General features: G+C 40.2%; 1 protein-coding gene across 3 annotated transcripts in view; it reads right to left on the bottom strand.

Annotated features, from left to right (window-relative positions):
* The window catches only part of LOC127351190 (protein unc-13 homolog C), a 100359-nt gene that overhangs the window by 65669 nt on the left and 13438 nt on the right, over positions 1 to 21252 (bottom strand). For 2 of the 3 annotated variants that reach the window (XM_051378487.1, XM_051378489.1), the window contains exons 3-9: positions 14328 to 14350; positions 13618 to 13664; positions 12500 to 12578; positions 9699 to 9770; positions 5525 to 5744; positions 4009 to 4236; positions 288 to 429 (exon numbers count right to left, since the gene is read on the bottom strand). In XM_051378487.1, coding sequence (XP_051234447.1) covers positions 288 to 429; positions 4009 to 4236; positions 5525 to 5744; positions 9699 to 9770; positions 12500 to 12578; positions 13618 to 13664; positions 14328 to 14350 — 811 coding nt within the window. The remainder of the gene's footprint in view (positions 1 to 287; positions 430 to 4008; positions 4237 to 5524; positions 5745 to 9698; positions 9771 to 12499; positions 12579 to 13617; positions 13665 to 14327; positions 14351 to 21252) is intronic. The other variant, XM_051378488.1, reaches the window with a different exon arrangement.

Below are 21252 nucleotides of genomic sequence, written 5' to 3'. Positions count from 1 at the left end.
TTTCTAGACTCAGTGTTTAAAGTAGTCTCCAGGAAACTCACTTACAATCATTCACTACATTGCCAATCTACTTCCTGTGAGACTTGCAGAGACAACAAACCAACTGATTCATGATAGTTTTAGTCACAGCTGTGTGGGAAAAAAAGATAGTAATTTCCTGAGCTATTAAATAAGAGTCAGTCACAAAACAAAAAATGCATGCCTTAATATAGCCGTAAACTAATAATTCCTAATCTCTGTGAGGATTATCTGGTCGGATAGAGGTCAAATTAGTAGAGAGAACTCACAAATTAAACTTCTCATCCCAGACTGGGTTAAGATTGCCGAAGATGGTCTTCGTCCTGCGTTTGGTCTTTCCCACCTGGACGGTGACGTAGGGGTCGCTGGAGCCAGTTTTATCCTTGGCCTGTAAGCCCTGTGCACTCATGACTGGAGACAAGACAGGGTTGGAGAACAGTGAGGAGTCATGTTAGTACCACAACTTATTTGACCATCTTAGATTATATGAATGGAAGGTTTCTTGTCCTGAACTTACTGTAATAATACATTATTTAGTAAGTTACAGAAAGCATTGGTGGGTGAGGTTTTACAGCACACCTCAATCCCAGTCATGAATCTATCGCTATGTTTTATTTTGGTGCTTACTAATCAGTTGGCAGAGTTTTGCTTATTTGATTCTATGGTTTCAACGTAAGAATCCAGGCCTCATCACAGCCCACAACAACAGCTGAGGCACCAAAACAGCTCAGTTCATTGACAGCCGCCATTATTTATCTATTTGTGTGTTTGTGAAGTGCTGAGTATATTTATGTTTCATCTATTCCTACATCCAGGCTATATGTAGTCCCCACCCCTGTGTGTCTACCCACTGCTACATGTCTATGCTGAGCTAAGACTTGGATTTAAAGAAAGATCCGTGATTCAGAATCGTACTTCCACACACACAGAGGAAGGTGCAGGGAAGGAGAGACAGTAGTATTTCACAGTGCCATAAAAGGGAAAAAGGACACTGGGGCATTAAATATGCATAAGTGACAGTCTAAATAATTCAGGGTACATATATATCCCTCAGCTCAATGCTGACAGGAGTTGGTGGGGCAGGATATAGAGGTCTGAAGAGCTGTGGCCTGGTTGCTCCAGGAGAACTAAAAATCAAATGCCTCCTGAAGTAAGGGAGGGGTGAGACAGCGACATACATAGAGGGGGCAGTATGCTTCAAACAAATGTGCTGGTCAGATCATTCAGCGACCTCTAAGCCCCCGACCCTTGCAGTCCCACTTTTCTGCATCCGATACCAATCCGCATCCTATGAGGAACTACAGGCAGCTACGGAATGAGCTACAGCCGTGGTTTAACACTAGGTGTGTGTGACGACGTGAAAGCTTTTCTCAATGGAAAAGATGTTGTCGCTCTTCTCCTGACGGGCTTCGGTAAGAGTGGTTCTACGTTATGGTTTGTTGATCTGATCTGTTCCCTCATGATAGATGTTGATAGACAGATGGTTCATCCAATCACCTGCCAAGTATTTTTTGAAAGTGCCTGCCCTTTTCCAAACAGTTTCCAATGAAGACTTAGACCACCAGATGGTTCATGTAACAAACCATCAGGTGCAACAAATAATCAGTCAGGTGAGGAGAGTTTGGGTTTGATAGCAGACAGTTTAAATGACATATACATCATACTATACATTGCCTTTTGCAAATGAAAAATTAGAAAACATAAAAGACCTAGAAATTTGTTGGACCTGGTGTGTATTTCATCAACTTGGAACCAAATGAATTCTTATTAAGTTGCTGTATTTAATTACCATACTGCTTGCTGGCTTGCTTTCCCATTTATGAAGCACAAAATACACTGTAAAAACATTTAGTCCAAAAGGCGAAAAAAGTGTAAGATTTCTATTGATTAGAGAAGAGTAGAGTTAGAGAGAGCATATCCAGATAAACAGATCAAGTATACCTGTGCTATGAAGAATGGCCACTGAACAGACATGTTTTCCTGTTGAATACATTGGCCTCTATTCTTCAGCAAGGATATATTAAAGTAATATGACAGTTCTAAGACAATTTAAGTTAAGAAAATAGTATAAACCATAAACAGAATATACCTGATATAGGTACTTTTCTCATGGCATGTGTGCTAATGGTGATCAGTGCATTTGCAGGTACAGTAGCAACATTGTAATTAGCAGAGTTTTTGTAATTAGCTGATTATAGTATTTCAGGTCAAGGTTCATATTCAATACCTTGCAGTGAGTGCATTAACAGAGAGACAGAATATCTCATGGTCGCTATCAGATTACTGCAGAGTCAATGCCAGCCAGTGTTTATCTAATAAATGGTGAATAAATAACAACTCAATAACTACATTTTAAAATGGGACGTTCAATAAGCTCCTGGGAAATGGAGCAACCCTGAGTCTTTCCAGCGTCTTTCTCACACCCTTTTTCATCTCTCTCTCTTTTCTTCTTCTTGCTTCTCCTTGTCCTCTCTTATAGTCCTCTTTCTCGCTGTGCCCATCCTTTCCCCCTCCCTCTCTATTTGCCTCCCTCCCTTTCTGTTTCTATTTCTCTCTGGTGTATTGACACTGCGAGAAATGCAAGGTGAGCAATAAATGAGCTGGGCCTGGCACAGTTACCACAGGGATGTATAGGAGTCCGGGGGTTGAGGTTACAAAGCATACTTCCTGACCTTCTTTCTGCCAGTTAACTAGAAATAAAATGAAGCCCAGTGAAGTGACAGTATGTACTATGTGTATGAAATATAAAGTAATGAAATGAAAGAAGTGCCTTGTAATCCTTCAGGATAATGCCTTTTTTTAGGCCTGTGGTTTTCAGAAACAGGGATGAACAACACAGGTTATAACAGCATATGAAATATAACGCTGAAAATGAGACTGAAGCATGGACACGAGATTCAGTTCTATTCCCTTTCAGTAAGAGGGGTAGTATACAAACACAACAGAGGTTAGGTAACTGAGTTGTTAAATGCACCTAACTATTATGTAATCCAAGGAACTAATAGTGCCCCAAAAGATATGCATAATAAAAACTTGCCTCAAAAAAAGCCAAAATAATTTCCTTTCTGAACGTGCTGTGAAGTGCTGTGTTGTCAAACTGCACCCTGGGGCACAACATTTTGATTGGCATCTCTGAGAGAGCTTCATGTGCCGCTGTGGGGGGTTAATTTCCAAAGTACAGAGTATAAACTCATGCTAGAAATCGCTGGTAGCTGGAGCAAGTACTCTTAGACTGTAATAATAAGTCATCATTGCCTCTTTATTACTGCCTCTCAGATGCTTTGTATTTTCTGTACTACTGTTTAACATTTGGAAACCATTGTTGCACACTGATAAGCTCTCCCACGGCTTAACTTGTAATATTGTTTTCATTAGAGCTACATGACACAGAGCTCTAATGAAGACAATTCATGTATTATTAAAAATATGTCGCCACCTAGGTACACCAGTCATGTGGAGTAGATAGTAGATGAGTGCTGATGTCAAAGACCAAAAAAATCTGCAATTGTTGTCCTCAAAACACTGATGCGGTCGTAACCTTCATGGCATTATCAACAAATTATCTGTCCCCAAATCAATTTCTATTTCTATTTTGAACTGAATGTGCATTGCTGTTTGTTGTTCAGTGTCAGAGGTTAATGACCAAGATCTTGGGGTTAATAACAAAAGAATACTCATTAGATAATAATAACAATGTTTATCATTTGAAATCAGGCTGATTTATAGTGGGACTTTTGTTGATTTGGCATTGAAGGACTGAGTAAAGGGCTTATAGGCCATAGATCAAAGGTTAAAGGTCATATGTAGCAGTACATCAGGACATTACTAGTTGCAAAGCATTTACTACTATTCAACTGATTGATGATTAATGTGTAAATGAGAGCTAATATTGATAATATTGATTACCTTGCCGTAAGATTCATTATTAATATTTTAGTGGATGTTTTGAAGAATGATGTAATCTGATATAATTACAGGAATCAGGCTAACCTGTGATGCTGATTTTAGCAGACCACTTGGAGGTCCCATCCAGCACGGCCTGCTTGGCTGTCTTCAGATGGCTGTTGAAGTCTTCTTTGGAGACGTGGAACATTTCCTGGATCACCTCGAACACTTCAGGACGGTTCTTCTCCCTTATCTTCATCCGCTCCTTCATAGCCATGATGATATTCTGGGTCTTGTCCTCTGCCCCATGCTTGGAGCTCTTCTCCACCGCTCCTGAAATAAGCCAAGAGTGTTTAGGCTCTGTGGTCTGCATATTAAAAACACAGGAATTGGAACCTGGTGATCCATCCAGTCCCGCTGTATCTATCATATATCTTTTCTTTTAAATATCTAAGGTGAGCTGACTTTTTCACCTAAATACTGCAGGAGTACAATAACTAATGTGTGCGTGCGCGGAGGATGATCACAAATTCACGCATTAATATTGGTGTGTGTGTGTTTATGTATGTGAATGTGTGTCTGTAAGAGACACATGTGACAATAAATTATCCATATCTGATCACGATATCATGTAACCAGAGTGTGTTCATGAGTGCAGATTGAAACGTGATAAAGATGAATCACAGTTTGAACTATAAAACATTGTTACGCTCATCTAAAACTGTTATAAAACCTTGCGTTTTATAACAGCCAGGGTGTAGCTAATCCACTTAGAGTGTGTGAGGATTGCCGTGAGGATCATCCTGAAGCCTGCATGTCACATTGTTCCTATTAGTCTACACAGTAACAACAGGGGTGTGCCTGATTGAAAAAGCTGATTGGAGACTGTAATGAGTGCCAGTGACTGAGTGAGCAGTGTAAATAGACCATGTCACTTGTAGCAATGAATACAAGGTGATATGTAATATGAATTACACAAATCCCCATGAGAGCATTCACATGTACTGGACTTACACAATAGTATTTATAGATATGTGGGAGAAGAAAAAAGGAAAAAAGGAACAACACAGTGCCACACTAGCATCGGGTGCACTTAACAGACAAATCCTGTTTTTAGCTAATTTTAATAATGATTTATCTTTTTATTTGATTGTTAGCCAGCAGTGCAAAAAAAAAAAAATGGCAATTGTAAGATCAAAATGTAACATAATGAAAATTAGCATTAAGCATGTAACAAAATTAGAAAGAATGGAACTCAAGATTATTGTTATTATCACATTTAAAAAATATATATTTTGGGGATTTTTATTGCCTTTAATTGATAATGACAGCTGAAGAGTGACTGGGGGAGAGAAAAAGGGAATGACACAGGTAGAAGTTGAACCCATGGCTGCTGCAGCAAGGACTCAGCCTTGGTACACGGGTTGCCAGTTTTAACAGGTGAGCTATCTGGGCACCCCAGAGTTCATTATTTTGAATGAATTTTCTAGATGATGACGTTTAAGCCACAAATACTTCAATACACACAGATTCACACAACCACCCAGCACTATCAGTCTATACATTTCAAAGCCATGTGAGTTGTACATCAAAGCAATATGGGATGAATTTCACTTCTTACTTTGTAAACAATCTGCATTGAGCAGGTCCTGGCACTTCTCGTGGCATTTAACGCCACACTCAGAGCAGCGCATGCCCTGACGGGCGATGCCCCACAGCAGCCCCTCGCACTCATGGCAGTAAGTGGGTGCAGTCGCTGTCCACACCTCAAAGTTATGGGGTGTTGTGGATGAAATCGGGTAGATCAACGCCTGGAGAGTCTTCTTGAAGACGTGTAGTTTCTGAAAAGAAAGGGAAGGCATTGTGAAAGTATAAGAAATATTAAGTTATGAAGTCACTGATGGAAAAGATATGGGGATGTGAGAAACAGAGGAGGTATAGCTAATATTGTTAAACTCTCATGGTACCATGAAGTTGAGGAAAACTTAATAAAAACTCCAAGAGTCAATAAAAAGCAATGTTGTATTTAAATTGCTTTTCAGAAATGCTGAATACATCTTGGGATCAGTACTAGAAAAACAGGAATACTTTTGCACCTGCTAGGGACCACAATAGCCTGATATCATAACACAAAGTTTTAGTCAAACTTTAGAAGTTTAACAGCTACAGTGGACTTAATTCAAATTGATCTGCAGTCTGAGTTGGATGGAATTTACAATACACTTCTGCCTAACAGTAATCTTGGCAATTATATAAGTTGGCTGAATTGCAGCTATCATTATTCAGAACTGCAGCATTCGTCAGCTTCTTTTATAGAGAAGGGATCTAACAGATTACATTATTCTAAGGGATAACTTGTAGGGACCTTTGTTGATCCTTTTCTGATTACCTTATCATCAATGGAGAGGTCAGGCATATGAGAGTATATCACCCTTACATCTCATTAAGCTAAGATTAACAGCATCCTTAGCCCACAGGCTTTGTTCACATTGAGTGGTTTACTGACTAAAGCTCCTCCAGACCAAATACGAAAGTCTACCAGAGGCCTGTCTGGACAGATTGCTGTGTAACAGAAGCCTCCTCAAATTGAATGGTTTACTGCAGCAGCCCTGCCATCCACAAGGACTGGAAAACGAGCAGGGACTTGCCAATTCTTGAAGGCAGAATCAATGGATGCTGTAAATAAGGTTTTTAAAAGTGAGCATTATCCAGATTGAGAGAGAGGGAGAGCAAGCGAGAGAGAAAGTGACAGAGAAAGAGAAGGAGATGTATGGTGGTTAAATAAATCTTCAAGAGGTACTTGCTCTCCACTCCACTCCACCCTTCTCCTCCACCCCTCCCTCTCCTGTCAGGCCCCTGTGTGCTTTGACACCTGAACAGTAGCTCTGCACTTTACCAAGAAGGATACTGCACTGCCCACTGGAACACACATACAGACAAAAAACATGCACACACGTATACTTGCATGGATGATTAAATGACACCAGATGACAGGACAACAAGGCTATCTAACATTGTGAAACTTTGCTGATGCTACAGAGAGGCTTGCTGAACCCTGGAGGACCTTTAATGAAACACAGAAGGAGACAGAGGGATTTCCCTATTAATCTTAGAGCAATGAGATGAAGCAGATGTCTGAGATTTATCCTCAACTTACACACAAGCCAAACCAGGGCCACACCCGGAAGCCTGCTCCTTACCAAATGTAATACTGGACCGTCTAATACTGACGCCGCCTGCAGGAGATGAGTGAGCCAAATTTTTTATGAGTGTGGGAGTTCTATGAGCTCTCAATCTCTGTTTTTCTCAGTGAGTTGACTTGGCTGGTAAATATCTTTTTTGCCTTTTTTCTGCCTTGGCATTTCTTTAAATCACTGGGTGGTCACTGAGTAGTATTTTACTATTCATGTATTTTGTTGAAACTGTCTATTTGTGTCTTTTTAAATTTCCCTCCCTCTCTCTCTCTCTGTCTCACCACTCTGCATCCTGACACTACGTGTCACACTGTGCAGCAGATGTGGGAAGAGTGCTGCGTGTGTGTGTCTCATGTGTTAAACTGGGAGGTAACCCTGGTGATTCTGTGCAAGACACTGATAGAATTGATTGACAGCGGCGGCTTCTGCCTGAGAGCAACATGACAGAGAAGAATCTAATCTCTTCTCCTCCTTTCACCCCTCCTTTCCAATTTCACCACCTATTGTCCTTGTCAACAACTTCACTGACACTGCCATCCTCCTCATCCTGTTCCAGCCTTCTTCAAGCTCCAAGCTTTTGCTTTAACTACAGTACCATCTCAGCCCTAACAGGGAATCCACATGATCTTGGCATAAAATACAGTCGATTGCAAGTATTTTAAATTCAGTCGAATATGTTTTTTCTGCCTGGCAAGATGCACAAAACTATCCAAGATTACTTTGGCGGAAGCATTTTAAAATCAACGTAATATATTTTCCTGCTAACAACCTGCCTGATGGTATCTGAACTGACTTAGAGCAACGCATCACATCTTATTTCCAGATACTCCTTGACCCATGTCAGATCGTGGCTCCCTTCTTCCTTCGTCCCTGTCTTTGTCTAAGCAGGTACGCCCCAGTTTATGTTGACAGCCACTGTTAAAAGGCTCTGGTGTTCAGATCACATGCAGCTCAGAACATTGAGTGGACACACGGGCTGTTAGCCGGCCCACACATAATGTTCCTTTCTGCTCTAAAAAGCAGATACATGGGAAACGTGACGCAGAAGGAGCATCAAGAGAGATAGATTTCTATACGTCAGTAGTGGCAGAGTAAGACATTTTAGTCAAATTAAAATGTGAGAGCAAAAACGAAAGGAAGAGGTGGGGCAGAGATGAGACAAGAAGAGGATTGAAAAAGGGAGCACTCTAAATAGGTTCAAACATCTCCCCAGGGAGTAAAAGGCGGATTGTTCAACATGACTGCCTGATCAGTGACATAAGGGCCACAGGGTCATGATGGCAAGTCACTCTTGGCTTTGATCTTCTCTCGTTCTGTCCTCATTTCTCTCCTTTTCTCACCCTTCCCTTCCGTTCCTCTTCCTTTACTCCTCTCTTCCCACTCTTAAACAGCATATGGTCATTTACTGAGTACTCTCGCAGTCCTCACAGGACAGCATTCTCCTGGATTTAATACATCAGATAAGACTCTGACATCTGCTCGTCCTACTTACCAAAACCGCACAATCTGCACTCAGCTCCCCTCGACCACCGACTATTAAACCTTTCCTTGTTGCCTCCGACGTCTATTTCTCTCTCCTTCCTCTCCAAATTTGCCCAGGAATCAGCTCCCTTTGTACACCAATTAGCACAGTGCATCTATTGCGTCATTCCTCCCTGATCTGGGATATGAGTTGTTCATCCTTAAAGCCCCTTTAATCAACCCTATTGCTATTAGTAAGCAATCAAGACCATGTCACTTTAGGGCAACTAGGCATGTGGACCACGAGGACCAAGTCAAGTGTGCGAAATAGATAAGTCATACGAACATGTACAAAAATCAGTGCTCACAAATTGAGAGCCACATCTCTTGTTTGAAAAGATGAAATATTTGTGCATGAAGTACAGAGCACATTTGAATCGAGTAATCTTTTAGACTTAGGCAGCCCCTTGTTGCACATCAGCGGATATGAAATTGTCTGTTTGTCTTGCTGAGAAACTGCTTCCTCCTGCTGTTTGCCTCCTATAACGCCATCTTCCCTCTGGGAGGGAAGAATTGCAATCAATTCATGTAAAGAGAGCTTTGGAGGTCAACACAAAAGTGTCACACAATCGACTGAGACATTCTGCCCTTTCTATAGCTCCACCTTCCTCGACGCAAGGTGCTTAATATTATTCATAGGGCATAGTCTAAATGAAATGATGGGGCCATCTCTTGATTTCTGAACTGATCCAAGTGATACGACATAAGGAGCACAGCAGAAAGATTCATTTTTAATAAACTGCATGTACTGTAGACAGAGACAGGCAGACAGACAGATGATGGCATGCTGTATGTACATAAAGAAAAAAGGCCAGTAACTAATGCAGTCCATCTCGTTTTCATTTTGGAACCTCGGTTCCTGGCAACGTGATCCCGGGCCCTAAAGAACAATGACTGCTGCAAACAGCTCAGCTATAAGAGAGTCCCAGCACCCTTCTCTCCAAACACCGCCCTAAAAAATAATGAGAACATGCGTCGAGCATCTCATGTCCCCCGGAGTACCCTCCATTACCCAATAAGACTCCACAATAAACAGACAAAGATTTTTTATGCAGGCATTGCATGCATGTTAGTACTCACCAGGTCCTCATTATTCAGGGTGGACCGGTTCACCAGAGCAAACGAGATGCCTGCCTTTCGAGCAGTGAGGGTCTGAGAGAAGAAGAGGAAAAGAGAGACGATGAAAGGGGATAAATCCACCGACTCATTTTATCTGTCTGCGGTTTTATGCAGTATCTCAGCAGATTTACACAGATCCATATAGAGTTAAACAGCAGGTGAATAGGTGACAGTATTTTGTAAAAAGGAAAAAAAAGTAGAAAGGAATTACATCTATATCAGCCAAATAATAATAAATCAATAAATCAAAGCAACATAACAAGACTTTTTTTTTTAAGTTTCTCTAATGGGTGTGTCTGAAGACAAAGCATTCATCTGTTGCTTTTAAATTAAACAGAAATTAAGCTTACCAAAGCCTGTGATTTCCAGGAGGCCATAAGTAGAGATTGAAAGAAATAAAGTAATTGAATTAGACAAGGAGTGGGAAGGTGATTGCTGAAAGCACAAACAGCAGAGGAATTGTATTTATTATCCATACTGAGCGCATAGGTGTCTCAACTGCCATGCAGGACTGCTGATTAGGCACAGAGCTCTAGAAAGATTCAACTATTCATCAAGAGAGATTATTAAGCCGTTGCATGATTCTTTATCCACTCATGCATTGGAAGTTACTAAACTGCAGTCATGCTTGGCATTTATATTCAGTTCTCTGTTGGATGAAGCTATGATCATATTTTCTGCTGTCTGCTCTGCACATTAGTTTGACACAAACAGAGAAACACAAGACACACACACACTCACGTATGGGTGAAGCCAGCTGTACTGCACAACACCAATTCTGCCACACACAAACACACACACACACACGCTTAAAAAACACACACGCATCCGCCCAGAAATACACAAACTTACTCAAACATTTAACAGTACACGCCCACACAAGGCACTCTCACAAATACGAACAGGTAACACACACGGACACACACAGATACACACATGTAAATTAGCTGCTATATTGATTTCCATTAAGTTTGGGTGACCAGAGATTGATAGACATTCATCCCATACTAGAGGAAGTTACGTAACAGAGGAATGCAGACATGGACAGCTGACAATATTGGATCAGTCTTTACCACGACCCTCTTGTCTACAGCCCAGCTATGGTAAAGATCCATGGAAGCCATGGAGAATGTAGAAGGGAACGTGACCTCTACATGAACTATGAGTGTTGATGTAAGTTTATCAACATGCACCAGCACTGCTGAGGATGCTACGGGCAATACAATATGACCCAGTGTCCAGATGTTATCTATTCAGCTACAATATTGCGTTCAATGCTTTGTGAATCGATTTTCAACTTTGGCTTTTTTTTATTGTTTATGTTTTTGCATCCCGCCATAATATGGGGGAAGCCTCCTGTCTGTTCCAATCAAACGCTGTTGCTGCCCTGAAGCAATCACACAGCAAATGGGGGACATTGACAAAGGAGAGGCATGAAAAGGGGACCAATTAGTTTGCTGACTACTGACTTCATCCCACGTGTAAAAGGCTTGCTCAGTGTCACTTTTACATGATTTAAAAGCCCCACACAGTTAAATCAGAAGTCAATGAAGTCTCTCGGATATATTTTTGGGTTGAGTTGTCAACATTTCAAGTTAAATACTAATTTTCGACACCTGCCGAGCAACAAAAAAAAAAAAAAAAAAAAAGAGAGAAGAAAAATGGCCAAGCAACGGCGAGGCTGAAATCTGACAACTCACTGAAAAATATCACCCATAGCTGTTATGGGTCTATGTAGGAATGGCAAATATACACGCAAAATCCAAAAAAATAAAAATTTTAAACGACAACCCATACTTACCAAGACATTGTTGGTTATTAATTTCATGAGAGATATGGACAAATACAGCATCAACTCATGTTGTTCACTGTGATATAAACATTCATCAGCATCTATGTGTATCACATCAAGCTACATAATCATATTATTTCACAAAAATACTCCAAATCTTAAAAGTGTAGAATGCTTAAGTATCAAACAGGTTGTCTTTAAGTAACTTCATTTACGAGTTCTGATTTTTTTTTTCTTCATCTGTTTGAATAAAATACATGAAGATGACAGACAAAACATACACAAGACGGACACACACATTGCAGCACGTAATGGACAAACAGTTATAAACAGACATGAATACTATTTGCATCACGACAGCCTGTTCTCTTTCTCACAGACTAACCATGTGGCACAGTGCTAAAGTGTACTGCACTGCAACAGGCCTCTCTGTGGGATATGTTATGACACATTATGTTGCAATAAAAACAAATGGGGGAGCATCACTGTGATGCAATGTCTTAAACACCCTCTTTAGGCTAATTAATCAAGCTATAGAGTTATGGCTAAGGTTAATTTAGCATTCCCAAAAGGAAAATGCTCTACACTAAATCGCCAGAGTTTTAAGTGGTTGTTTTTATCACCAATCAACTCCTTACTGGCTTGTTTTTATCACAATGAAAGTTTATGTGTTTTTTTTAAGCTATACCATTTCAACAAGCATTTTTGCAACCATTATTGTTGCAGAGGCTTCAGCTAGAAGAATGTCGAGGCTATTATCCGTCCTAGGCTGGTCCTGGGATATTATATAACGATAAGAAACCAACACTGTCACTCTAAAGCACTAGCACATTTTATCAGGTTCCCAGTAAAGTTATTATTGTCTTCCGAGGGGATCCATACTCACAGGGAGTAGGATTCCACCAGTGTGGGGTCACTCAGATACATTTCACATAAATCACACATAACCTTGTTGAGGCAGATGACTCACCAGGTCTCGGACAAGAGGCACTGTCCTCTTGCGGCGTAAATCTGGCATGCTGTCAATACCATAAAGAATACTGCCAGCCCTGGAGAAGCAGACAGATTTAAGGTGTATTAATATCATAATAATGCCATGCTGTGGGAGACATTACTACAGTGAAAGGGGGGCCTTGATTTACACAGCCAGCAAACACCATGGATCACGCCTCCTGCCTAACCCGCCTCACCTCTTCCTCTCCACTTTGCGTGGTGCCGACCACCTACACTGGAGCTCCCTGTAATCCCTCTCACCCTCTGCTGTTCCCATAGACTCCCCCTCTCCTTCACGTTATGCACATTTTTACGGGTTATTGTTGCAGTGATGCCTCCTATTGATACATATTATACCGATTACTGGATTTATATTACATACTATGAATACTGAATATGAAATCTCACAAAAAATTACACTTTAAGATGAGTTTTACTAAGTAGTTTCTGCAACACTTCAGTTTTAGTTCTCATGCTCTCTCCATCCTCCAATTCCCTTGTGCATACTCCACAGCCCCCTCACTGCTTGCGGACCAGTCTTGCTCCTTTCCCGTGAGGCTCTAAGTGGCATCACCTCAACTGTCACTCAGAGCCTCTCTAATGACCTCAACATGACATCAAGGCTCCAAAGCCTTCATACAGATAAAGCTCCTCAAGCTTTTCTGTCAGCCCTCTCAGCAACATCAGTGGTAGGACCCTAAAGATACACAACGTGACGAGCTGCACTGGCCCTTGCCTCACCCTAGGGCCCCTGGCTCTCGCTGCCTTTATGCACAGTGCATGCTGCAGATGGCTGTATAGTCATGCTGAGGTAATAGAGGCTAAATATTATTATAAGCTGTTTATCCCCCGCCACTTCATATGACAAGTTGACAGTTGGCTTTCAGTTATCAGGAATCATGTATATTCATCTTCTCTCTGTAGTATGGCACAAAACGTAGAGCATTGTACCTTAATCATGGCTGCATGCCAAATAATCAGCATGCCTGTAATATTTCTGCTACATGTGCCTCAGCATGGAGGTACAAAACAGCACAGCAGCTCAGATGTGTGTAATTGTGAACCGATCAGACCAGGAAGTGAGCCACCACTCACCCTCCAGACTGCAAGCCCAGCACTTTGGGATCCAAAACACTGCGAGGCTGCAGAGAGAAGAAACACACAATGTAAAACAAGAAAATACAAGGTAAGGGCACACAACTGAACACAAAGCAAACAGCAGCAAAATTAAAACAAAAGAAAAATACAGTACAACATAATGTATTTGGGAAAATACAGTAGATTTTGAGGTCAGTTTAGGGTAAGATAAATGATGGGAGAGGAGGAGTACAGCACAGGCAGAAGGGAGGGAAGCACCACAGGCAAAAGACCAAATTATTCCACATCAATGTAATTTGTGGGCTCAAGACTGAGAGTTTTGCCGCTCTTGGTGCTTCGGGCTAGATTTGCCTATTGTGTAACACTCCCTCCTCACCGACCAAAATGGTCAGTTTGAAACACAAATCATTTTCTGAAAAGAGAATAATAAAAGGACAACCAGCTCAAAGTGACAGTAATATGGCTCGAAGATGCATGCTTCATTCTTTCTCATACCTACAGGTATCACTTCAATTCATACACAGAAAAACAAACACACACACTCACAGATACACTCAGGTAGATGTATCACTTCAAAGGAGACACAAAATTCACACACCATCACACCACATACCACAAAAGAGAAGACACATTATGAACAGACAAACACATGCGCATGCAAGGAAATCATGAGTGCCATGTAGTTAATGATAAGCAATGACTTAAACCTGTGTATCCAAAGCACTGCTGTCTGAAAGGAAAAATTGACAGGAGGGTAGAGAGTTAGGAAAGAGCAGCTCACTGGAAAATACACACACTTTGTTAGACACTAATCTACTATTACCGGCTGATGACACAATTCTGTTTTGCCAAACAATTTATGCAGAAATGGAGACAGAGTCAACATGTGCTTCAGGGAGAATGGCTATGAACAGAGGAATACCGAGTAAAGTATAACCAGTAGAAAAAGCTCTGTTATACAACAGAAGGCTCTCAGCTAATGGTCCAATATCGTTCTTTGCACATAGAATATTTAAACCAGTGTGGCAAAAATTGAAATATGATGCTTTTGATTGATAACAATACCTGAGTTAACAGTCATAGCTATGGATGGGACAATAGGTAAACATGAACGGTTGGTATCATATTGCCATTTTAGAGACAAACTGTGAGAGGGCAAGCCCTTTGAATAAGCAAGACTGCAGAGGTGTAATTACTGTGCTATTGATCCATGGGTGATGAATGGCAGCATAACCATGATCTAATGTGCTACAAACAGAAAACAGCTGTTCACAAGAGAAAGATCAAATTGCTGCTCTGATTAAAACCACATGACACACTGCTGTTCATGTGCAGTCACTGCCACCCTAATGCAGCACCAGGCAACGTTAAATTAGCTTCTTTCTGTCATTTTGCCATTATCTATTTAATTTATCTTTACTTGAAAGTTGACACCAGTTAAAAAATCATACCATGAACATATTAATTGATAACCATTAAAATATTAATAACATTGGAACTGGGCATTGATTGAAAGACAGTAGTATTTGGTGGATGCTATTACCCAGAGTGCTTGAGAGTGCCATTAGGGTTTACCACAAGTGCATGTCTTTTCATGATGATGGTCCTCATGGAAGCACTGATAATTTAAAAACATTAAAAATGCATTCAAGCATCACACTAATTATGTTATATAAATTCTTGAAATGGTTGATTTCTGTAGAGATTTTTGGTACAGCTGTGACAATGCATCGTTGGTGAGGTGACACCAAAAGCTGCACACATGCAGAGACACAGCACTTAAAAAGGAGCTAAGTTGGTACCATGGACAGTGATCAACTCAACTACTTTCAGCACTGCTATCCAAGATAGAGCCATCAACTCTACCAGCAAGTCTGCTGCTACACTAGATAAAGCCAGACCACAAAGATAGGCTATAGGCTGCTGATATAAACTTCATTTCACAGGTGCCTTAAATCTGTGGAACAAAAATGTAATTGATTGGTAGGAAACCTGTGTGTGTGCACATTGGGCAAAGTGTTGAGGTATCAACGGTAGCAGTAAATCCTGCATTTCAGTGCCGACACACATGGTCACACCTCACACCCTACATAGATCAGAGCTCACCGGCGCAGAAAAGTCTGCACGTGGCTGATAGTATAAGGACCCCTGCTCCAACACACACTGGGATGTGTGTTCTTATGAGGACACATTCAGCCACACACTTACACGGAGACACACTGGCATACACACAGTGGTGTGTGTCTATGTATGTTCACATACAGTGAGAACATCCTCTATAACAGTACGAAAATCATTAAAAACTCAAGACACTCCAAGTCAATGACCTCAGTTTTTATGGATATTTTTTCAGCATTCAGCAGAATGACAAAGTATGTCATGATCACAGTCACCGTTGGAGATCAAGATAATAAAGGGGAGCATGGCCTGTGACCTGAGTCACTGTAGAAACATGGTGGTTTTCCACAGAAAAAGAAAAAGACCTGCTCCTTCTGTAGATAAAAATGGCTTATTCTAAGGTTAAGAAAAACACAATTCTTGTTTTCAGGCGATTACACACTAATGAAAATTAAAGAATATTATATTCATTTCTGCCAGTAAATCCTAGATGTAACATACAGGACATTTAAACAACAAGTCATACTACGTATAGATCAAAGCTAACCAGAGCAGAAAAACCTGCTTACACCAAGTTTCAAGGCTCATTGGAGAGGCATGCCTAAACTGGGCAAAAAGAGTACTTCAGGTTCCTTTAAAATGTAAACAATTTATTATGTGATAAATTATTCTGTACTAAGTCACTGAAAATAATCACATTACCAACTTATCTTAGCAGAAAAAGCAGAAGTGCAATTCATGTTTTTAATAGCTGACTTCCATTTTAAATATGGGCGTTACTGTGGAAAAGGTTAAGGTAAAGGTTAAATGTCATTAATCAACAGTTACATTTCTTTTCATTTCTTAGCCCAGCTCAATCAAAACTACTTGATAAGGTGTAGGAAAAGATCATGGTTTAGGTTAAAATAAGTATGTTAATGCAGTAGGTTAACACAGGGGAGATGCAGTTATTCACTGAATATCAACAACTAACAACTAGCTTAGCTGCAGTGGCTATACACATTTTAAAATTTGAATGATAAAAAGACAGAAGTGATGGTTTTTGGCGGCACCACTGGGACCCCCCCTGTAGATCTGGGTTCCTTGGTCCAGTATATTAAACCAAGCATCACAAACCTAGGGGTTAAAGTGGACCCTGAGCTTAAGTTTAACAGTCAGATCAAGGCTGTTGTCAAATCAAGCTTTTTCCATTTCAGGCAGCTGGCCAAAATGAAGCCAATTCTGTCAAGGCAGCACTTTGAGACGGTAATCCACGCCTTTGTTACCACTCGGCTGGATTACTGTAATGCACTGTATGTTGGGGTTAGTGGGTCCTCCATCGCCCGTCTCCAGATGGTACAGAATACAGCTGCACGTCTTTTAACTGGCACACGTAAACATGAGCACATTTCCCCCATTTTAGCCTCACTCCACTGGCTGCCTATTCAGTTTAGGATCCATTTTAAAATTATTTTATATGCTTTTAAATCCCTGAATGGTCTTGCCCCGCCCTTCCTGTCTGAGCTTCTAAACCCTTATATACCCGTCCGCTCTCTCAGGTCAGATGATCAGCTGCTTCTGAGTGTGCCTAAAACTAAGCGGAAGCTCAGACGGGACCGTGCCTTGCTGTGTCGGCTCCTAAATTATGGAATGATCTGCCTCTGCGCGTTAAACAGGCCTCTTCTCTGTCTGTTTTTAAATCCCTTCTTAAAACCCATCTCTTCTCTGTGGCCTTTGACACCTAGTAAAATGTCGACTTTATTTACTTGATTTAATTTCTTATTTTGATTGCTTTTTATTGCGTGGCTATTATTTTTACTCATGTTTTATGTCTTTTAATTTATTGTTGTATTTTATATGTAATTTTGCGCCTCTTGTGAGCTGTTATGTCTTTTATTTATGATGTCTTATTTATTCTTCTGTACAGCACTTTGGTCAACTTTGGTTGTTTTAAAGTGCTTAACAAATAAAGTTGGATTGGATTGGATTGGATTGGACTGGATACATGGACTCCCACAGCGCCATCCTCACAGAGAAGCTGTGGCAGTTCTGACATCCTTCCACCACCAAACAAAAGCCAGGTGATGCCAAGAGGACACTCAAAGATGAAAATACAACATGTTTAAACCAGAAGGTCTATTACCCGTCTTCGGCAGAAGCTAACCACCTCTCACCTGTTATGGAAGCTAGCACGTTTTAGTCCAGCTCTCGGTAAGACCTGGCAGAAAACAAGCCCACCTCTTAAAATGTCAGATAAAGTCCGCAGCTTAACTGCATGTAAATTCCAGATCTTGAAATTCTACCAATAACCACTAATACCACATCTTAATGAAACCTGTATGTTAATCACACGGTGCGTGCCAGATCAGATTAACTATACAATTTTATATACTTTTATATATATATATATATATATATATATATATATATATATATATTTATATTATTTATGAATATGTTTACAATAATTCAACTTGAACATATTTGGTTGAATTATTGGATATTTTAACATTTGTACAGCTTGATACATGCTACTGCCAGATGACAGCAAAACAAAAACATTTCATATTTTCACATATTAGCCACTTTGAAATCTAAGGGTAACAGATTTGTGATAAAAGAAGAGGACTAAAGGGAGATGTGTGTAGTGAGAGGTTGCCGCCCTCCAGGCTATGATGTAATGAAATGTGGTAGCTCAGAGTGGCATGCTACCAATTTGTTCACTGCTTTTCCCTCTGATGACTCAAGTCATACCACGTGACCGGACCCTTTCCTACTATAGAAGAAAACACATCAACTACAGTGTATGAGCAATATTAGCACTCACTGTTCCCCTCAGCTGCTATATTTTCCAACTATGACTAAATGTTTGAGACTGTGGCAGGCTGATGTCAGAGGGTCGATTTAGTTCAATTTCAGTGCAAAAATAAAATCCCTGTGGGCATTTGTACAAATAAAGGCAAAAGTATTGCTTTAATCTGAATTATTATGATATAACTATAGTGCAAGTTTAGGGGAAAAACCACAAGCATGATGATAATGAGGATGGCTAGGCAACACTGCAATTAAAGAAAGAGTACAACAAGATATTCCTTTATTCCTTTATACAGAGGTAATGTATTGCACTAGAGTCATAGCTCCTGCAAGTTATGACTGTAAACTATGGAGAAGAGGCTTTCCCTGTTTCAGTCAGCTGAAGGCAGCGATATTGATGGTATCACCTAAAACAACAACTGCGACTCTTCATTCCCTGTATCTGCATTTTTCATATCCACACTTTCTCGAGAAATGGTGCACTAAGCATAAAGAGGGTCTACCTCCTTTGCTCCCCCAGGAGCAAGCAGCAAACTTCACTAGCAGCAGACCTCTATAAATATTCCAAGCAAGGCTGACCTGGTTACAGAATGCCCTTGGGAGTGTGAATTAGCATCTGAATACAGACGCTGCTGTAGCCAGTTGAAGACAGGCCTGGCAAGAGTGGCAGCACTGCTGAGACTCCCCTCACAGCTCCAACACAGACCAGCCAGCACGCTTTAGAGAACGAGCATGATGAGCACACATCAGCTACAAGAGATGAAGGCATAAAGCTAATGAGAGGAGTATAGAGTGTGCCTGTCTGTGTATCCATCTAGAGCTACATCTCCATCAGTAGAACAATACATTTTAAACAATTGCTCTCATTGTCACTTGAATGCATATTGAATGTGTTTCTATCAACTCTGTTTGAACAAGAGAAAATATACAAAAATGTAAAATGTGAGGTAGTTGGTGGTAATGCAACAATTTAGGATTGCTTAAAACTGTGCAGACTGTCAGTTCTTTAATACCAGGTAGCATTGGCTACATATTATGGGTCAAACCAATGTATTATAAGAGTGTTTTAGATGACAATGAAAAGGGCAGGTCCTTCATCTTATAGCTGGATTTTTGTTTAAAGCAACTCAAGTATAAGTATAAAAACTTTTTTGGGGATTGTGTGTTTTATTTGTAGAATTGTACTATTTGCAACTAAATAAATAACGTGCATAAAAATATCCTTCGATTGGCTAGCTCCAATGTTTAAAATGACCTCTTATTGTCAGCATAAGTATGAACTTATCAAAACAGCCATTTGGATCATTGTAGTTTTAGGATAATAAAGCAAAGCTAGTTTGTTGCTAAGCTATATGTGGAGCAAAACCTTTGACTCCACTCCAGAATAATGTTTTAGAGTTACTCCTCTGCTTCACATTTCGTTTCCTCATCTCTGCCTGTCTCAAAAAGCTTTTACATTGTTGGATAAAGTGAAAACAAACAATGGTTACGTCATCTGGCCCCATACATCACTGTTTGCTGAAGCTGAAAACACAACAGGGCAATATAGAAACACTACAGATGCTAGACATGGCCACTAACTGACTCCACTAACTGACTTATAGAAAGTTGAAGGAAAGAGCCAAAAGCCATTGAACAATGAGAGCAATAGATCATACATTTTCATTTGTAGTCATATGCCCGGAGTCTACTGCACACGTCGCCTTGCACATGCACACTCCAACAGGGAGAAGTGAGTCAATCAGTCAATTAGTCAAACAGTCGGCTCAATCCTTAAGTCTTTTCGCCTGTTAAAAGGGCAAAAACAATATGTAAGAGTAAAAATGGGCAATCACATCCAGTAATCAGCAATAACTTGCAGTACTTGCAAAGATATGTTTGAGAACTAGTACATCCCTTCTAGTATATATTCTCACTGTGCTGACATGGATGAGTTAACACACATTTTGAAAGTGAACTGAACTGAATAATTTAAATATTAGTGTATACAGGCCTATGGTAATACGTTTGATGATATCTTCTGTCATTTATATCTTGCCTACTAATACCTCATGTGAGCTGCAGTGTGCTGGTCTTAAGAGGTTGCAGAAGACATGGTCATATGCAACAATGCTACAAAGAAGGAAGCTCTTCTTATTTAAGAAAATAACAAGTAAATTTAAGTGCAAACATACAACATCCTATAGTATTATCAAACATTAAATCCATTTTATAAACCAAATGGGGATAAAAGTCTTTGTCAACAAAGTAAATAGCTACTGATAAATAACTACTGTATTTATTGCCTGTAGGATGTTTGGTGAATGTGGCCACTAAAAGGGTTGTTGCACACACATTTGTCAGACAGCCTCACAGTCTTCAGCTGTAGCCTGTATTCCCTGAACTACAGTACCTACCTCACCATGAGTACCACAGTTGCATCTACGTATGTAGGTCAAGAGCTTTTTCATTTTAAGTAAGAGTGGAAATTCCCTGGTCTCTGTTTTCATTCCAGTTGAAAGACTACATTTCCTTCAATGAATCAATCTTAACCTTTTATACATCCATGGCGATTTTAAATTGCATCTTCTTAAAGTGAGCCTTAAAGCATCCGCTATCCAGTATTTTAATTCAAGACAACTCCTCGTGAAGCAAAAGTGAAGCAAAAGTATGATACAAAAAGACAAATGAGCATAACATTCTGCTACAACTAGAGAATAAAATATCTACAACATTGTATAG

This window comes from Dicentrarchus labrax, unplaced genomic scaffold (assembly GCF_905237075.1).
Source record: "Dicentrarchus labrax unplaced genomic scaffold, dlabrax2021, whole genome shotgun sequence".
Lineage (NCBI taxonomy): Eukaryota > Metazoa > Chordata > Actinopteri > Moronidae > Dicentrarchus > Dicentrarchus labrax.
This window is presented reverse-complemented; position numbering and strand designations above follow the sequence as displayed.